The sequence below is a fragment of the Leguminivora glycinivorella genome, chromosome 12 (assembly GCF_023078275.1).
Source record: "Leguminivora glycinivorella isolate SPB_JAAS2020 chromosome 12, LegGlyc_1.1, whole genome shotgun sequence".
Lineage (NCBI taxonomy): Eukaryota > Metazoa > Arthropoda > Insecta > Lepidoptera > Tortricidae > Leguminivora > Leguminivora glycinivorella.
The window spans coordinates 10945087-10965849 of NC_062982.1; the positions used below are offsets into that span (position 1 = coordinate 10945087).

Genomic DNA, 20763 nt, shown 5'->3' on the forward strand with positions numbered 1-20763 from the left:
TCTGAAATATTCCGCGGTCTCTCCACGCGAATGTCACGGTTCCGAACGCGTCTGCCGATGAAGCCCAATTCTCCTAATCCGACGCCAATCAACTATGTGGATCACGAGATTGCCGAATTGCGAGGCGGATCGGTGATCGTGTCGTGAGAACGGGTAAAGTACTGAACAGGTGGTGCCCTCCCCAAGTAACTGTTCCACCATCATCAAGCGCGCAAGCCGAGCGCGTACGGCGCAGTCCCGTCTCGAGACGACTAAGCGCACCACGCGAGCTCGGCTACTAGCTACAGCTACAGCTACCGGCTACCGCACGCGGCGACCGCACGCGCGAACTTATCCAGTGCTCGAGATCGTACAGTGCCGAAGTGATACAATCAAAAAATTGTTTTTGATAATTAAAGTGACCGTTACTGGGCTTTGATGCAAGACTAGTACGAAGGCGATTGAAGGTTTTTTCACAGTAGCATCAGGGTAATCGGGGCAGATAGCATTAACGGTTGGCTCGGCGCTCGACTGTGGCCGACCGCAAGCATGACGAGCGCCGGCGACTGCGCTCTCGTGCTGCTCTTGCTGGTACATATTGTTTTTGTTATTATGTTTATTTTAAGTAAAATCGAAGTTGACCGTATTAATTAGAAGATAAGCTCATTTTCTTAATCTAGCACATTTCTCAGATAACACTTATTTTATTTTATCCTTAATTCATGAAGCCGCCGACGCAGCGTAGCAGTACCTAATCGTTCCCATGAAAGTCATCATCAGAACTAGACCTTAGCAAAACTGTTTCTAAGAACCTTGCTTAGCGTAGAAAAAAAATATCCACACGTGAAGTTATGTTATGTATTTACTTATACCCACGCGTTTACACTACTAAGTTCCTATCTAATCATCATATCAAATGTAGGTAATTTCACCCTACACTAAGGATGCTGATACACAATAATGTGTCATCCCACATGCATTTTGCAATAAGACGTCAACTCAAAAATTGACGATTAAAGTTGACATTTTTTTGCAACATTCATGCGGGATAACACATTATTTCGTATCAGCATTTAATAGCCAGTAATTTACTGGCTCTCAAGACACTCTTGATTGTTCGAAAACGAATGAGAAACTTGACCTTTAGTGTTGGTTTTGTAATATCATTTTTTTAAAATAAATTCATGGATTTCTCGCTACGATCGCGGTTCAATATTGGAATCTCTCGCTTCCTCGGGAATATGGGCATGTGTGACAACAACTTTGTCCCCTGTAAAACAAATAACAATTTTTGAATGCGGATGTCTGATTTGAAAAGTTAAAATAAGTACAGAAATCGCTATCTTGCTAATAAAATCATGTAGGCATAATATTGCCAAGACGAAACCATAGGTATTTAACCTGTAACCTCTTAATTACAGTTCACACCAATCACGCATTCGCACTCTTAAAACGTTGCCGGATTTTATGTAGAGCTTTGCTTCTATTCTTTGCGCCCTAAACTCTACACCTGAGTCAAAATTTGGCCTTCTCTTTATGATTGATAAATTAATAACTAATAACCAGACATCGGATTCCGTGGGGCGAAACTTCTTGACAGCTAGGGACTTCCTATATCGATAAACTCATTTATCGATACTAGTTCTAAATACTAGTGATCACACAAAGGTTTGCTTATAAAATATTTTTTTATTAAAAGAGTATGCGCATGTGGCACCGTTTGAGTTGCAGGCGTCCATAGGTTACGGTAACCGCTTTCCACCGCAACGGAGCATATGCTTGGTTGCCACCGACGTAGTATAAAAAAGACATTATATAATAAAATAAGAACTCAATTTTCTTCTTCTTTTTTGATCACGTTTTTAAAAGTTTACTCGTCACAATTTATTTCGACGCTATTTATTTTAGACGCTATGTATGAATTTCATACTGGTCTTCAGAACAATAGTTACAAAAAACACACACAATGTTGGGGGCGGTCACTAGTATATAGAACTAGTATCGATAAATGAGTTTATCGATATAGGAAGTCCCTAGCTGTCAAGAAGTTTCGCCCCACGGAATCCGATGTCAGCTAATTAATAACTTATGAACAATCATAATGAATTTAGGTACCTTAGCTTTTCATCTTTAGCGCTGGTAGCCTAGCGGTAAGTACGTGCGACTTTCGTTCCGGAGGTCGCAGGTTCGAACCCCGGCTCGCACCAATGAGTTTTTCGGAATTTATGTGCGAAATGTCATTTGATATATACATACATACATACATACAATCACGCCTGTGTCCCATGAAGGGGTAGGCAGAGCACATGACTACTCAGGTTTCAGTGCCACTCATTTGATATTTGCCAGTCGCTTTTCGGTGAAGGAAAACATCGTGAGGAAACCGGACTAATTCCAAATAAGGTCTAGTTTGCCCTTCGGGTTGGAAGGTCAAAGGTCAGATGGCCGTCGCTAGTCGCTTTCATAAAAACTAGTGCCTACGCCAAATCTTGGGATTAGTTGTCAAAGCGGACCCCAGGCTCCCGAGCCGTGGCAAATGCCGGGATAACGCAAAGAGGATGATGAGCTTTTCATCTTTTCCCATTGCCCTAAAACTTTTGGATGACAAAATCTTAAATTTATTAATATCAACCAGAATCAAACATTAATTAAATCAAATACCTACGTCAGATAACCATTTACTTCTGCCTAAACTCCACCCTGCCCACACTAGGCTAGGTAGTGCTGTCCATAGATTTACTTAAGTAGGTACAATGTTTCTCACATCTTAGTACGTAAGTAACTCTATTTAGTAGGTAAATATATGGTAATTAATTAATTATCTGCCTTAAACAAAAATATGAAAAGAGGAGTTTTTCAATAGATCATATAAAGAGTTCGAACCAAAAATAAAACCGAAATAATGAACTCTTGACAATGACGATAAGGGCGGTTTCTGACTAGTGCATTTTTCGTTTTTACGCGCGTACCTATGACGATAGTTTCGGTGTTATGAGATGACTATGAGGTTACACGCGTGGTTTATACTTTCTTGCCTTTCGCTACTTGAAAATAGGTACCTACAAATCGGGTCTCTAAGATTTTCATTTTCACGGATTTAAAGAACATAATTTAGGTACATAAGTTTAAAAAAAATGCTTACAGACAGATATTAGAAAATTTTTGCCCAGCTGCAATTTTAGTCAAAAAGGAAACTTCTTTTTATTTTACAACAATACATAATAGGTAGTTTTATATTACAAATCTTCTTCCTCCTACCCTTATCCCACGTTATGTGGGGTCGGTACAACATGTCTTCCTCTTCCATTCTCCTTATCTTTCGTCATCTCAACACTTTAATGTACAAATATATAAAGTGATATTCACATCAGTAAACACAGACACCTACATACTTTGATTCATTCAGTCTTTACGTTTCGCTGCTTTCTATAAAGCTTATCGAATGATATATTCCGCCGGTGGGCTTGGCAGACAGCAATAAAGTAATTGACGAGCGCATTAAATGTATCAGTAAATGAATACTTTTAGCTGCAGCAGGAAGCGAGAAAGGCCATTAGGGCGTCTTCCATTTAAAAAGAAAGATTCGTTCGGCCCGATTTCCCACTGCTCGTTAAGGGCTTACCTCAAACTGCGGTTTTATGACGACTATTAAAGTAAGAGCAACTATGCACACCGTAAAATTCATCGTGACCCGCCTGAACATAAAAGATACGTGATTGAAGCCATTTTAAATTAAATTTCACGCTTGGCGGATTTGTGTTAAATGCAGACAAAAAGTAACAAGTTTGGCTTTGATAGGTAACTGCGGGAAAGCGTAGATGTCCATTATGTCCAATTTGTTAATGTTAGTGAAATAAGAGGAACTTCCTACAGTCGAATAAGTTTTTAAGCGATCAGTTGAGTAGGCTTCTTTTTGTCGTTGGCCAAATTCACGTTTTAGTGTAAATGGAAGATACTTAAATAAAACAAGTTAAGTCTTGTTGTGATGTCGTACCTGGCCCCGTAGCCGAATGGCATTTCTCCGACGCCAAACGAAAGCGATACGCCGCTGGCTCTGTCGCGCCAATACGCAAGCGCGATAGAGATACTAGCGCTTCGTTTCGTGAGCGTTTCGTGAGCGATTGTGCCATTCGGCTAGCCACCCTGTTAGATCCGTGTTTTCCAAACAAAAGAGTGAAATATCTCGCTTTGAATCTGGAGTAGCCTAACTTTTGTGAAGCATCGTATTCTACCTTTTAACATTACAGACTTACCCCCCCTTATTCATTAAACGTTCACTATTAAAGTTATCAAGCCGATAAAGTTCGTTTGTCCCTTTCTATCACACCGATATATCGGAAAGGGACACACGAACATAATCAGCTTGATAATTTTAGTGAACGTTTATAAGAAAGGGGGTTAGACCCTGTATATATAGGCTTTAGGTATTGTGTAGGTACAAATAATGTTATATTAAAGGGCAAGGCTTGTGGGTCGTTAATGTCGTTATTCTGAGCCGTGTAGCGAAGGGTTAACAATTTCACCAAACCTTTCCTCTCCTGTCGTAAGAGTTTAGTGAGATATGGATTAAATTGCGGAATTGCGGTGTAGTCAATAGGCTAGTTAGCAACTTGATACAGCAATATATCACTATTCAGCTTCCTAAGCTTTCTTTCAACCCTTTAATTGCTAAAAGTGGTACCTACTGAAACATAAGCAGTGTCATGTGCTCTGGATAACCCTTTTGGGAATAAAGCCGTGAGTGTGCAAGTATGTATGTACATTGTACAGTCAAGTGCAAAAATATGTATCGAAAAAATTGTCTCTTAAAAATATGGTTCTAAGTATACGCTCTTATTACACCGGACTAAGATGCTATGGGTGGTACATATTTTTGAGTATTTAAGATGTGTACACCCATATTTTTACGCTTGATTGTACATATGTATGTGTTATGTTACATAGTCATTGTTGAACTGTACTAACAGGAGGAACATAATGATACTAATGATCTCTAGAAATACTGCAGACGTATCATTAAGCACGCGCGCTGCTTGAAGCATTAAAGTGTTGTTGCTTATTCTTTTCACTGCATTGTGACTTGATGCTTTTGAACATTACGCCTTACGCACAGTTTAACATTATCGGTACAAGCTCGCTATAAAGTTTTCTATCAGATAAAATATTAACATTTAAAATTACTTACTTAAATATTAAAGTTATTATATACCCATGGCTACAGACCCGACAGTCATGCCCCATAATGTCATTATATCGACATCCAAAAAGCATTGTGTACTAAGAATAATGAGTTTTTTTAAATGGTAATATTTCTTCAACTAGACAGGAATATGCTGTTAAAATTATTTGGTTTTTTATGTTAGACTGTGTACTAAAAGGTAATGTTCACGCCCCCCACCCCCGTGAAAAGTGGACACATCATTACTGAACTATTAGTGCATTATCCGATGCACTAATAGTTCGACGAATAGAGCGACGAAAAAAGTAAAGTTTGTCTGGAAGAGAACGTTCTTCTGAGATAAGACCGCCCGCCCTCCTCCACATTCAGTAAATTGTAATGCATTTGCAGTTACCTAAGTAAATTATATACTTTTATTACCTATTTGCCTTCATATAATTCTTTACAACCCATTTTAAATCAATAACAAATTAACAAACCCTCGTAACATAAAATGTCATAAAACATGGTAATGTAGCGCAACCTAACTATTATTTTATCAGAGGAACGCTCCCTGAACAAGTGAACAGTCATTCCAAATGCTTACGTAGCGCTCCGTTTTCTGAGCATTTGAGCAACTTTTACTACTTACAGGACCAACGGACCAACCCCGAACAAACACGCATTTTTAACCGATTAAAACTTGACCGAACTGATCGCGAATCGTTTTGTATGAAGCTCTAAAAGTTTACTGCTCAAGTCAACTCATTCTATTGTATGACCATGAAATTTTGTTTGGAAGAGTTTCTTTTCTTTCACGATGAGTTACATACTGATTTGGTATTCAACTCGTAAATTATTGCAGGTGACTTAAAACAACTACCTAATTACCTATACACTTAAATATACTGCATGATAGTCTTAGTTTCTTATATAATTATGTAAATATGTTCAAGTAAATAAATATTTTTAAGATTAAAAAAAAAATACTGCATTACAACCACCAATACTAATCCTCCTCCTACGACATATATTTTTATTACTGAGTATTTGAAGGTGTAACATTACGCTGGTTTGCACGAAGCTCGCGCATGCAGTAGAGTGAAGCGGCAAAGGCTTCAGTGAACCGGCCGCTAATTACCGCACGAATGCTTTGCGGTTAAGGTTGCCAGAGATATGCTACAACAGTTCATACTAATATTGTTTTTGAGATTGCCTTACAAAGCAAGTATATTTCTTACATATTTTTTTTCATGTGTTCATCAGTATAATAATATAGGTTGTAAAAACCTATATTTTTATAAGTACTTATTGCTGCTGTTAAATACCTAAAATAGGCATTGATTTAATCTCACTTGTTACACTGATATTGATCACCCATTTAAAGATGTCAAAAATTTTAAAGATTTTTCACTGTTATATTTAATAGACTTATAGATAGATAGATACAAAGACATATGTAACTCCGTATAGACTGATAAAGTCTAAGAAAAAAACGTACCTTAAAACCATAGAGAAAAAGGTACGGTGGCCTAGATGGCGTTACACTTTTGGGGGACGCTGGGATAGATGGCGCTAATATTAACATTTGACATTTTAACACATATCAAGCTAAGAATATGGGCCAAAACGTAAAAACTGAGGTTCAAAAGTTTTAAGCTTGTGTCGAGAGATGGCAGTCTATGCACTGTGCTTACACATTTTACTTTGACAGTAACTCTCTATAAAACTCTAATCCTCTTTGATAGATAGAATACTCTTTGTTGGCACACCTCAGCAAAAGATACAGAAAAATATACAATGGAGACAAAACAAATTATTATAAATAGAGGCAGACAACAGGCGGTCTTATCGCTAAAGAGCGGTCTCTACCAGACAACCTATCACCTTTGATGTGATTACCTTTTTGTTCTTTGTCACACAAAAAAAACTTTTTCTACTCCCGTAGTGTTATTCGTCATTTAAGATGTCGTGCATACTCGTAGATCTTTAAAACCCTACATAAAAGTTGCCAGCCGGGGCCCGGCGCCCCGCGCACCCACGCATACGATATAGCTCTTAAAGCTTTGTTAGGAAGCCTTTAAGGCATATAGCGGGGGCGCGGGGTGCCGGCCGGGGGCTGGCAGCGGCGCGGGGGAGTGCGAGCGACAGGGTGAGGCAAGAGCAAAGGGGAGGCCGACAAGGCAAAATACAGGAAACAATGCGAATTTCACGAAAGTTATTCTAGAAAACTATGAAAAAGTAAGTGCATGGTCGTAGAAAAAGTATTGTATACTCGTGGCGTCTTTATTAACAATTTTCGGCTTCGCCGTCTTTTTTCTTCTTTCTCGCTTATCTTTTTCACTTAAACGCCAGTGTCGAAATATCGGGAACTCGTCAAGTATATAAAGGGTATCCCGGTCAATATAAATGTAGTCAAAACTTGCGTATAAGATTGCCAACCCTAACGATCCATTCGATCAAATTGATCGACGTAGCCTCACGGCGCACGCGCCACGCGCCTAAAAACCATGCGCCATAAACCTCGTAAAATACCACCTAGTTCTAGTTACTCATTCCTTCACTAGCGTATTTACATTTTTATTGTCTTGTACTAGTTGTACTTATACGTAACTTTTTATTTAACATTATAATTATATCGTCACTACTTTGAAAAAATATCGTATCTCACGCTGCTCCTCAAAGTTAAAACGCAGTAAGTCTATATGCATTCCATACATACTTACTACAATTTTCTTTCCAATGACAGACGAAGATACAAGTTTTTTTTCATCACACCCGCACTTTAAATGTGCTATTACACGCAGGCAGACTGTGAGTTATAGAAAAATCGCTCTCCCAAGGGAATAATGAAATTTCTTGTACCGTACTTAACTTTTTTACATCTATTTACATATTTTTTACATTGCGAGTGTGATGAAAAACATTGTGTGTAACTCGGGGAGTATGAATATTACTAACTCGAGCTTTTAAATCGCTCCGGCAAGCCGTCGCGATTTAACTTACTCTCGTTAGTAATATTCAACTTCCTCCCCTTGTTGCACAATGTACTATTAAAGTAGTGACGATATGTATTCAGTAACTAACTAAATAATTTATGGGGAATAAAATAACAAAAAAATAGTCGAATTTTATTGGCCATTTAAACATAGTGAGTAATAATTATTAAATGATAATTTTTACATTTGTGTAAATATTTGTGATTATTTATCGTGAGGAAACCGGACTGATTCCAATAAGGTCTAGTTTACCCTTCGGGTTGGAAGGTCAGATGGCAGTCGCGTTCGTAAAAACTAGTGCCTACGCCAAATCTTAGGATTAGTTGTCAAAGCAGACCCCAGGCTCCCATGAGCAGTGGTAAATGTCGCAATAACACAAGGAGGAGGATGATTTGTGATTATTTATTTTCAATATAAAATAAAAAAATAAAAAAAATATGCCAGGGTAATAGTACCTATATTCTGTACTAAATATTCATATTAATGAGAGTGGTAATTAACCGCCTTCCAAATCTCAAAGGAAGGGGTTATCAAGTCGTCTGTATGTTTTTATTTTTATTTTTTTTAATGTTTGTTCCTCGATATCTCCGTCGTTACTAGACCGATTTTGAAATATTTTTTTTGATTGAATGTATATGCATACAGATTGGTCCCATTTTTCTCAGAACCCAGTTCTGATGATGGGATCCTGGAGAAATCGAGGGAACTCCTCAAATCTGAAAGGCATACATATGGTGATTTTTGTGTTTTTAAAGGAACAGCATGCATTTACGTACGGAACAGTGACATTTGGTGCAGTGGAACTCCTGATGATGGTCAGAATGGAACTCCTCAAATCTGAACGGCACACTTATAGTGACTTTGGTATTTTTATAAGAACAGCATGCACTTACGTCCAGAACAGTGATATTTGGTGCAGTAGAAATGCTGATGATGGTCAGAACGGAACTCCTCAAATCTGAACGGCACACTTATAGTGACTTTGGTATTTTTATAAGAACAGCATGCACTTACGTCCAGAACAGTGACATTTGGTGCAGTGGAACTGCTGATGAAGAGTGAGCCGCCCCTGGTTAGAGTTCCGTTCTGATAATCATTCTCATCTGTAAGTACTTCAGAATCATCCAGATTTCAAAATTTGTTCAGAAATGACGGAGATATCGAATAACAAACATTAAAAAATATACAGACGAATTGATAACATAATCCAACATTTGAAAGTATTTATCACCAGAACCCCAAAGGAAGGCGGTTTTTTTTTTCTTAAAAATTATTTTTATGTCAGGTGTAGTCAGCTCACGCCGTGTCTTACGTGGGCGACGGTCGCGCGACCGTCGCCGTCGCGTCTCATCGCATCGTCTACTTCCATAATATCGATAAGGTTTGATTTCGTATGCGTCGCATCGCCGTCGCGCGACCGTCGCCCACGCAAGCCACGGCGTCATTGTACATCTATAAAACTTCTTGAAACATATGTATATGTAATGAGAACACTTGCATTGTGAAGACAATATTGAAAATTTTGTGTACGATTATGATTCAAATTATTATTGCGATTTTGTGTGCGATTATTATTCAAATTAACCTCTAAACTAATCGCTAATTCATTATGTAAACATAATTATATTCTTGGAATGGGGAGAATTTTTCATGTGATAACTCAGATGACAGTGCTCTGAATCTGCAATCCTGGGACCGTGAGTTCAAGTCTCAGTCAGACAGACAGTAATTATTCCACTTTTTAACCGTCGCCTCATATCTCAAGAAGGACGGTTATCAAGTCGTCTGTATGTTTTTTTTTTTTTTTTTTAAATGTTTGTTCCTCGATATCTCCGTCGTTACTGGACCGATTTTGAATTTTTTTTTTTAATTGAATGTATATGCATACAGATTGGTCCCATTTTTCTCAGAACCCAGTTCTGATGATGGGATCCTGGAGAAATCGAGGGAACTCCTCGAATCTGAAAGGCATACATATAGTGATTTTTGTGTTTTTAAAGGAACAGCATGCATTTAGGTACGGAACAGTGACATTTGGTGCAGTGGAATTGCTGATGATGGCCAGAATAGAACTCTTCAAATCTGAACGGCACGCTTATAGTGACTTTGGTATTTTTATAAGAACAGCATGCACTTTCATCCAGAACAGTGACATTTGGTGCAGCGGAATTGCTGATGATGGTCAGAACCGAACTCCTCAAATCTGAACGGCACGCTTATAGTGACTTTGCCATTTTTATAAGAACAGCATGCGCTTACGTCTAGAACAGTGACATTTGGTACAGTGGAACTGCTGATGGTCAGAACCGAACTCCTCAAATCTGAACGGCACGCTTATAGTGACTTTGGTATTTTTATAAGAACAGCATGCACTTGCGTCCAGAACAGTGACATTTGGTGCAGTGGAACTGCTGATGATAGTCAGAACCGTACTCCTCAAATCTGAACGGCACACTCATAAGTGACTTTGGTATTTTTGCAAGAAAAGCATGCATTTAAGTTCAGAACAGTGACATTTATTTATTTAGTTATGTTTGTTAAGCATATTGAGTTTTCAAGTCAAAGTTTGTCAAGCTTCGATTTCTTATAATATAATATCGGATTCATGAGGAATTGAGGAAACTCCTCAAACCTTAACGTTATACGTATATTCATTTATGTTGCCATCTAATAATTAAAGCATTAAAAGCAGTTTTAAAAAATACCTACACATTTCTACATAATCCAACATTCGCAACTAACTTTCACCAGAACCCGAAAGGCGACGGTTTTTTTTTCTTAAAAATTATAAATTTATTCTTATTTTAATAGCTTCGTTCACATGTTCATGCTTGTTAAAAAACTATTTACCTCTTAAAAATGTAAACTCACACATATCAATTAGTATTTCCTGTTTCCTATGGCTCGCGTACCCTGGGCCAATCAATTATAAGATTTATCATATATTTAGAACGACTGCAATGAAAATATTCAACACTAGCTTTTGCCCGCAGCTTCGCTTGCGTTAAATTCGAAAATTGCGGAATGTTCCATACAAACTCCCACCCTCCAGTTTAGGGAAATGGGGGGTTAGATAGAGACAAAAGATAGCCTATGTCACTCTCTCTCCCTAAATTCCCTTCAATTACCTCCAATTAAAAAATCACGTCAATTCGTCGCTCCGTTTTGCCGTGAAAGACAGACAGACAAACAGACACACACACTTTCCCATTTATAACATTAGTATGGATGTCCGTTACATTCCCAGCTCTTAAAAATTAAAACGATTTGTAAATGACGCAACTATAACAGTCTCGGCGCTATCTAAACGTCCTATCTGCAGAATAATGTAATTACAGAATGAAATGGAACTGTAGTTGCATTTTAACTGAACAGATTTCTTAAAGAGTTAAGTTTGTTCGCTCCATAAGGAGGCACAATGGTATGTAGTCGGATTGTGGGAACTACAGGGTGATTCTGGTTACGTGAACAGGATCAACATCAAACTGATTACATTCTAACTTGTTAAAAAAATACAATTACAGCAACTTCCGTCAAGTACCGATAAGTACTCCTTCCTTTTTCCGCGACAAGTGTGAGACTGATTGTAATTATCCATTAGGCACACCAAGTCAACTGAGGGGGGACTGAAATCTTCTCGAGGCTGAGCTTTATTTGACGAGAGCCGGCGTAGCTTTATTTGATGCTCATATGCGCATTATAATATGCCTACTTGAAAAATAAATATTTCATTTTCATTTTTTTTTTCATTTTCACTGGTCCCACCAAGAGCGAGTAAGGCACTGGTCCCACCGCGAGCTAGTAAGATATGAGCTATCGGCTTTAAAAACGAACAAAAGATAAGCACTCCCGTGCAAATAAAAGAGACACGGCGATTTTGATAGCTCACCGCTGGGCGAGTAACTATAAACATCGCCGTGTCTCTTTTATTTGCACGAGAGTGCTTATCTTTTGTTCGTTTTTATAGCCGATAGCTCATAGCTTACTAGCTCGCGGTGGGACCAGTGCCTAAGCTATGGCTATAAAAACGAACAAAAGATAAGCACTCCCGTGCAAATAAAAGAGACGCGATGATAGTGCGGGCGAATTATAGTTCGCAGCCGAGCTATGAGCTACAAATCGCTCGCTCTCTCTTTTATTTACACAAGAGCAACTATCTTTTGTTGGTTTTTATAGCCGATAGCTCAGCTCATAGTTTACTCGCTTTTGGTGAGACCACTGCCTTAGTTTAGAGGTTAATTTGAATAATAATCGTCAATTAACACAAAATTGCCAATATCTTGTCTTCACAATAAAATTACTGTCATTATGTTTCAAGAAGTTTTATAGATGTTGTAGGCAATCACCAGCAGGGGTACCAGGTAAAAATGTGAAATTTGTTTTTTTTAATGCTTCCAAAATACTACATGATGAAATTGATAAACAATTACGGTGAGTATGTATTACGCCGTGTCTTGCGTGGGCGACGCCGTCGCGTCTCATACTTCCATATCGATAAGGTTTTGATTTCGTATGCGTCGCATCGCCGTCGCGCGAATGGTCGCGCGACCGTCGCCCACGCAAGCCACGGCGTTAGGATCTGCTCAAGTCTCATAATTCCCATGATCATGAATCATCCTGTATACTTGTCGTCTTAAGTGTCTTTAACACTTGCATGTTCTTGCCAAGAGTGAAAGAGATAAGCATATATTAATAGACGCGACAATTTCCGCGGTGCACGGTAATTAGCCACAATTATTCCAAATGGGCTGGGAATGTGATAGCGTGCCGTGGGACCTCGAATTAAGATCTGAGACATCTAATCTGAGATTAAAATGCGCTGGTAAAATGTGATACAACTAATTAAATTACACCAAGTCAACGATTTAACACTGGGGTTAAATAATTTGGGGACAGGGAGACGTTCCCTATAGATCCGGCCGGGCGGAAGATTGCCCAGTGCGGCTTTCCATAATATAAAAGCTTCGGTCCGGCCTGACTGGCCTGAGTCACCTTTATTCTACATAGGATACACATTACATACCTATAGTACTATGAGGATCGGTAAATGACGTGGCCGTTTCAAAAGTAACAGTGTTTATCAGGCTTATTGTAACTTCGCCATAGTGAACGACACTTGTTCTTGTTGGACAGTATATGTCTCATTTCATCCGATAAGAGCGCTTATAAACACTTACGCTTTTTAACCTTTTCAGGCGAGCAACGTCTATAGATAGACGTCGTCACATAAGCTTTAATAAAATAAAATAAAAAAAGCTTTTTATTTCGAATCCAAGTTAAGCTATTACATATCATTGAATGTCGTCACAATTTATAGTTATATTCTAATTACCTAATTATGTAAATATTAATTTAATTATATTAAAAGCTTTAATAGCAATTGACATAACTTGCTTGAAGGCGTTAATGTGTATAAGGATCTGCCTTGTGCTCCATCTGTTATTAAGCCCCAGATCTATTAATATAGGTATTTATTGTACTTCTCATTTTGCATATGTAGTTCTTTTAAGTAAGTAGTATAACAAAACAACCGTTGAAGTTGACGCCCGATCAATTCCGCTCAGCGCCTTCACGCACAATAATCAGAGTAACCCCGTTTAAGAAACCGTTTACTCGACCGAACGCGAATTTGCATACAAGCATTCGTAACAGATTATCTGTCCGTTTCCGCACGGAGCGGAGCGGAGGTGACCTCACGGAAATAAAGCATATTAGTTAGTCGTCGTTAAGGATCTCACAAATATCTGAACATGCATCTATTGTTAAGGCGTTACGAGTAGAGTGCATGTTCAATTGTTCAAGAGTACCTAGCCAATGTCATGAACGTCACAATCGCTTAGCACTGTCTCTATCGCGCCAATACGGAAAATGGAGATAGCTAACGATAACGATACTAACATTATTAACGCAAGCGATTGTGACGTCGGCTAGTCAGTAGGTAGTATGTACCCTGATATTTTTGAGTAAATAGTGTTTTCTGGTTGTTGTTGTTGCTGGACGACAAGTTGTGTCAAAATTGCTACGTAGCAATGCAAGAAGAACGGAGACGAGTTCGCCCGAAAAACACAGTGTCGTACCTACTGGTGAGAGTTAGATTAATGTAATGACTCTATTTTACAATCTCAATATGCAATTTGAAATAGATTATCATTATAAGATTGGAGATAAGGTTTTGGTAATGCTTTTTAGGAGGTCATAATGCCATCATTGTAATGTTTTGCTTCCTTTATAAAGTTCAACAATAAGAGATGTTTTCATATTCATTTGTTTTCAAATATTGACTACGAGTACTTTACAATAAAATACTTATTACTTAACACAAATCAACTGCTTGTGCTATGCTATAGTGTAAACCACTAATTAAATGAATTATGTACTTACTTACGTAACATACTATGCATCTAAATTAAAATGACATTCGATTTAGATAATGTCGTAACTTTTTTTGTCATATCTACAATTCTATTTAAAGTAGGGCTTGTTATACTTACATAAAAATATTAGTATTAGGTTGATTGTTTAAACTTTTAAACGTGGTTCTGTCAAGTGCGGATCCAGCTTCGTGCCTAGGGGGGTCACGTGGTAAAGGCCCAGGCCCGGGGGGGGGGATCACGTAGTCTATTTGTATGGCCAACCTAGGCTCCAGGGGGGCCATGACCACCCCCCCACCCTTCCCCTGGATCCGCGCATGGGTTCTGTAGTTCTGACAGTGGTTTTGCGGGAAACGGGGAGTGTCTCTGTATCTGATTTTTGTTTCATTGTGGACAGCGGATTTATGAATGAGTTAAGTACAAACTTTGAATAACTAGAAAATTATCTTATTATCTTGAATAACTAGAAAATCGAAAACGCATACTTAGATGAGAGAGAAAAGCTTCTACTGTCCAATTGTTTAACAGAACATTTTTGCAAATAAGTGTAGTATATCTGCACCTTTATCTTTCTGTTTTATATCAAGTTTAATGATAGAGTACCTATAAGTTAAATATGGATTAAGTCGTAACAGAAGTTATTTTCGGCCTGCGTGCGATTGGAACCATGAAGAGGGCAGATTAACTTACTTTCAAAGAGCATCCATCTGACCTCACGTCCGTGAAGACCGTGAACGAATTTAAAACTGCCTCGCTAACCGCAAAAAACCGGCCAAATTAAGATGAAACAAAGATTGGTAGCCGATAAGATTGAATTAAGTATAAAAGAAAGTTTGCAAGTCATTTTTGATTTGGCCTTTAACCGGAATTCGGTTAAGGAGGCTTTAGATACGCTGTCAAACTGTCCACATGACCAACTTATCGGATTTGGAGATATTATTACGGATTTTATTTTTAAATACCTATAAATTGCATTGTTCTTACCATCATCTTCTTTAAATCCTGTTACCCTCTGTAGGGCTCGAATCATATTTGTCCAGTTATTCCGGTCTTGGGCAGCTTGGTTAACCTCCTCCCACCCCATCGCTAAGCATTCTTACCATACGAAGGATTAAACAACTTATTTCTAACAATATATGTATTAAATTAATGATATCTACGGTATAGTATAGTGCCTACTGCAAAGATAGAGGTAGGAAAGCCTTTGTCCATAAAATATGATGATTACTTATATATGATGAAGCAAAAGAAAAGAAAAATAGAAAGAATCTTTATATAATAGAAATCATATGTTACAGTCCGTTCGGAAAGAGAAGAGTTGTGAAATGTGGACAATACTCTTTCTGCACAGATTATATGTATAGCCAATTAGGCATCTTACCTATCTCTAACAAATCAGTGTACATAAAAAGCAAAGACATATATATCAATTGTATGCTAATTCTGCACATTTAATTATGTATAGTTAATTATTATTAGGCCGTAGTAAAGAATACCTGCATACATATTAGATGAGTATATGTAATGATATGAACTATTTTGGTCAGAACGAAAGTAAAAGCCTAAACTTGCGGCTACCGCAAATGTAAGTTTAATTCCATAAGCCGGTATCTAATACTAATGTGTTGATTATGAGAGTGAAGATTTAACACGTTCAGTGTTCAGTGCCCCCACATATGGGTCACGGCAAGCTTCATTACGAAGCCGTAGGGTTTACTACATATACAGAGCGGGGCAGTGAACGTGTTAAGTTGCGGTTAAGGTTAGAGTTTCTTAGTGGTCAACAAGATTAGTAGATTCAAATTACTTTACATCTAAAATTGGAGAACTTTCCTACATTCTACACTTTCTACTTACCAATCAAAGGACATTGAAACTGCACAGTTTTTAACCGCCGTAACATGGTGATTTTTGTGTTTTTATAAGAACAGCATGCATTTACGTACGGAACAGTGATATTTGGTGCAGTGGAACTGCTGATGATGGTCAGAACGGTACCTACTCCTCAAATCTGAACGGCACACTTATAGTGACTTTGGTATTTTTATAAGAACAGCATGCACTTACGTCCAGAGCAGTGACATTTGGTGCAGTAGAACTGCTGATTAAGATTAGAATGGAACTCCTCAAATCTGAACGGCACGCTTATAAGAACAGCTTGCATTTACTTTCAGAACAGTTAAATTTGATGCAGTGGAACTTCTGATGATGGTCAGAACAAAACTTCTCAAATCTGAATGGCAAACTTATAGTGACTTTCGTATTTTTATAATAACAGATTTGTTCTCTTTGTTATGCTTACATATTGAGTTTTCAAGTCAAATTCTGTCAAGCTCGATTTCTTATAATGTAATCGGATATCAGATTCATGAGGAATTGAGGAGACTCCTCAAACCTTACCGGTATTCATTAAATTTGTGTTTCCATCAAACAATCAAAGATTTATATTAAAATCAGTTTTACAAATTACCTACACATTTCTACATAATCCAACATTCGTACTACATAATTCAACCTTTCACCAGAACCCAAAAAGCAGCGGTTTTTTTTCTTAAAAATTATTATTGTTTTCTTGTTGGAACTAAAGAAGCAATCAGCAACCTACTGTGATACCTATATACGTAATGTAATAAGACTAATAGCAATAAAAAATAAGTAGGTCAATATCTAGAGTGATATCTAAAACATAAATACCTCATGCTTTCTCCGTTATTTAGATAATTAAAAGAGTAAAAGTTTTCATTTCGGTGCCGTATTAGACAGCAATTTAGGTTTTTTTTAATTTACCGGTTATAGTCTTCTAGTAGATGGATAACTCTTATCGCCTCGTTAAACAAAAGGAATAGGCTTTTGTTCAGCAAAATTAATCTGGCGGCGGCGAAGTCAAAACAATACAGTTACGCATTTCACGGTACGGAAAGGAAGTAACTATGGCTAGACCGATATCAATTAATAAATCGTAACAATTGAGGAGTGTCTTTTCAAAAGGGCTTATTTCCACTTTGAACTTTTTTTGGGAAATCGAGAAAAACATAATTCCACGGTATTGATTTTGAAATTAATATTTAATTTGCAAAATTGTAATATTGTAAGTTGACGTTAATGCTATGATTACATAAAACGTAACATGTGTACCTAAATAAATATTTAATTACCATATGTTTTTGAGAATTAAGCAGTTTTGATGCGAACTTTTGGGAATTAAGCCCTTTTGTTGTGGCCTTGTAGCGTAAATGTTATTCTTTTAAAATAGTTTTATTTTATTTTTGCATTTTGTATTAACGTTAGTTGATATGAATGTTATTGTAATACATACATTGGTTTATCCACATAAATAATCATTACACATTTTTCAAAAAGTGTTCTAAACTTTGATGTTAATCTTTTTTTTAAAGATCAAGGCGAGACTTTTTGAACTTTTATCTCAAAACAACGCGTAATTTTCTATACTAAGAAAAACTGCATTCATAGTTAAAAAAAAGAAAAAAATGGAAATAAGCCCTTTTGAAAAGACACTCCTCAATTGTGAGCCGTAATACTATGTATACTATATAAATGGCATAATATTTACGTATAGGTAGGATGAATCACTCAATAAGTGTCCCATCATATTTGATGGCACACTTTTGTTATTATGCACACGAAATTAAACGTTTCAAATACCATGCACTAAGTAAGTAGCTTTTTACTTCTGTGCCGATAGATGTTATAAAATCAGATTTTGCAATTTTGGATTTTTTTGGCAGCTTGATATAATAGGCACATAGATATTTCCAATGAACAGCCTAACAAAACACTACCGGAATTCTTTAACATTGTATCGTAGCTGTACCTATTTCGCGATTCCTCAGATAACCGCGTGTTAATTGCTCGCTCTTCCCTTCGGCTCATTTGAATGCTTATTGTTGCAGGTTCCCGCAGTACTTACACAGGACTACGATGGTGAGCCTTTGTTTAATCTACTTAGGGCCGGTTGCATCAAACCATTTGTCACCGTTAAAGCGTTCGTTAAATTTTATTGTATGGGAAGTTCCATAGACATCTGCTGCGTGACGATGATGTGTCTGTCAAATGTGGTTGATGCAACTGGCCCTTAATCAAACTAACTTAGGTTATGGGGTACCTACCTGAGGAGAAATAGGTTTTTTTGTTTCTGGTCCTACAATACAACACAATACAAATACTCTTTATTGCACACCTCAATACAGGAAACAACATAGTAAGTATAAACAACAACTTAAGAGGTAAAACAAAAGGCAGTCTTATCGCTGAAGAGCAATCTCTTTCTGACAATCTAGGTAGCGGAGAATAATAAATATAACCTTGTAAGTAGGTGTACTAAATGTAGACTTAGAGGAAATCTAGCAGAAACTATACTATACAAAACAATATACTACACACATAAAAATAAAATACAATAGGTACATAAACATACAAATACGTATATATAATACAAATTACATGCCAGCTATAGGGGACATGAGTCTATCAAGGTACCATTGATCAGATAAAAAGTGAAGCTGTGAGAAGTGTCTTAAAATAAGTAGGAGAATGTTTTAGTTAATTTTTAAGCAAGCATTAGCCTGTTTGCATTACGATACTGAGTTGCCTTACTAAGTACCAGTTAAAGTATACGTACCTAACTTACTAATTAAGTATCTAGAATAATACTATTTTTATCATAAAACCTATATATATATATATATATATATATATATATATAAATCAGATAAGAATGTCTGTAGAAAAATGTCGTGTAAAAGACATCAACGAGTTTATTTTATACGAGTGAATAGGTATGCTCGTAAAATATGTAACATCCCATTTAGACACTGGTCCTACCGCGAGCTAGTAAGCTATGAGCTATCGGCTATAAAAACGAACAAAAGATAATCACTCCCGTGTGAATGAAAGAGACACGGCGATGTTTATATAGTTACTCGCCCAGCGGTGAGCTATCAATATCGCCGTGTCTCTTTTATTTGCACGGGGGTGCTTATCTTTTGTTCTTTTTTATAACCGATAGCTCATAGCTTACTAGCTCGCGGTGAGACCAGTGCCTTATGTATTTTCTACGACAACTCGGCAGTACGTGTTTGGTCATATTATTTGTAGTTGAATACTATCGATATTGAACGAGTATGTGTATTGAACATACTCTAAGAACAAATTAAATTATTTTCATTGAAATATTTTAATTTGTATTTTAAGTAGTCACACTACTATTATACTTCATAAACATGAAATAAATGTCATAGACTTGGAATTTTCGACGCTTGCCTTCGTGACCCGGTGGCCGAGCGGTTTAGGTATCCGTCCGATAAACGGAGGACGCTGGTTCGGTTCCTGCTCGGGACACTTGCGAGGCCTTGGTCACTTTTTTTTGTATATGACATTTATTTCATGTTTATGATATGAACATATAATACATTAATTAGAGATCATTATCAAGGTGCACTTTTCGTGGCAAACGGTACGGTTGCCAAAAAAAACAAATACTTACATTTAAATATTCACTTTGTTCTTACCTACAAAATAAATACTTACCTTCTTAGGATTATACCTCTACGGTGCAAAGCCTTTTCCGATGAACTATATATTTCAGGGTGTCCACTTTCTGGAAAGTCAGGGAAAAGTCAGGGAAGCTCATAGTGGTCATGGAAAGTCAGGGAAAGTCAGGGAAATGATTTGGAGGTCAGGGAAAAATTTGGCACCAAGAAAAAAAAAGGATTGAAATAATAATATGATTCCTTGGGTTGGCCACATCCATGACAGCAAAGAAGGATTCCCGGTAGTGATTTTAAGGCAACTTAGAATTGTCTCGTTAGACTTTTTATGACAAGTTTAGTATGTACCTGGCCTCCATCCCAGTGATTGCTAATGAGGGATATCTTCATGCTCTAGCTGACCTTAATTTATCCGGCCCAAAATCGTAAATGCGGAGAAATCCAGGTTTTTTTCTTTACATTGCGTGCCCCACCCACATATTCCAAAATGGCGAGGGAGTCGGTAATAAATTCAGTTATTGTGATTCAGATTAACTGGAAAGTTGCACCACAATATCACCATGTACACATTCATAAGGTAGGTGCTTTTACTAGGGCGACGTGAAAACGACAAAGTTACGTCTCTGTCCAAATTCTAAGTATCTATCCGACAATCCAAAGCGGAGTTCCTCATAAAGCCAATGGCGCAAAACGTTACATAGAGACGCAATTTTATTGATAAAATGAGTCAAAGGAGCATAGGAGGATAA

General features: G+C 37.4%; 1 protein-coding gene across 2 annotated transcripts in view; it reads left to right on the forward strand.

Annotated features, from left to right (window-relative positions):
• The first annotated feature begins 250 nt into the window (after positions 1 to 250).
• LOC125231721 overlaps positions 251 to 20763 on the forward strand; it is a 50491-nt gene continuing 29978 nt past the window's right edge. For both annotated transcript variants that reach the window (XM_048137267.1, XM_048137268.1), the window contains exons 1-2: positions 251 to 570; positions 18419 to 18449. In XM_048137267.1, coding sequence (XP_047993224.1) covers positions 529 to 570; positions 18419 to 18449 — 73 coding nt within the window. In that variant the 5' untranslated portion in view covers positions 251 to 528. The remainder of the gene's footprint in view (positions 571 to 18418; positions 18450 to 20763) is intronic.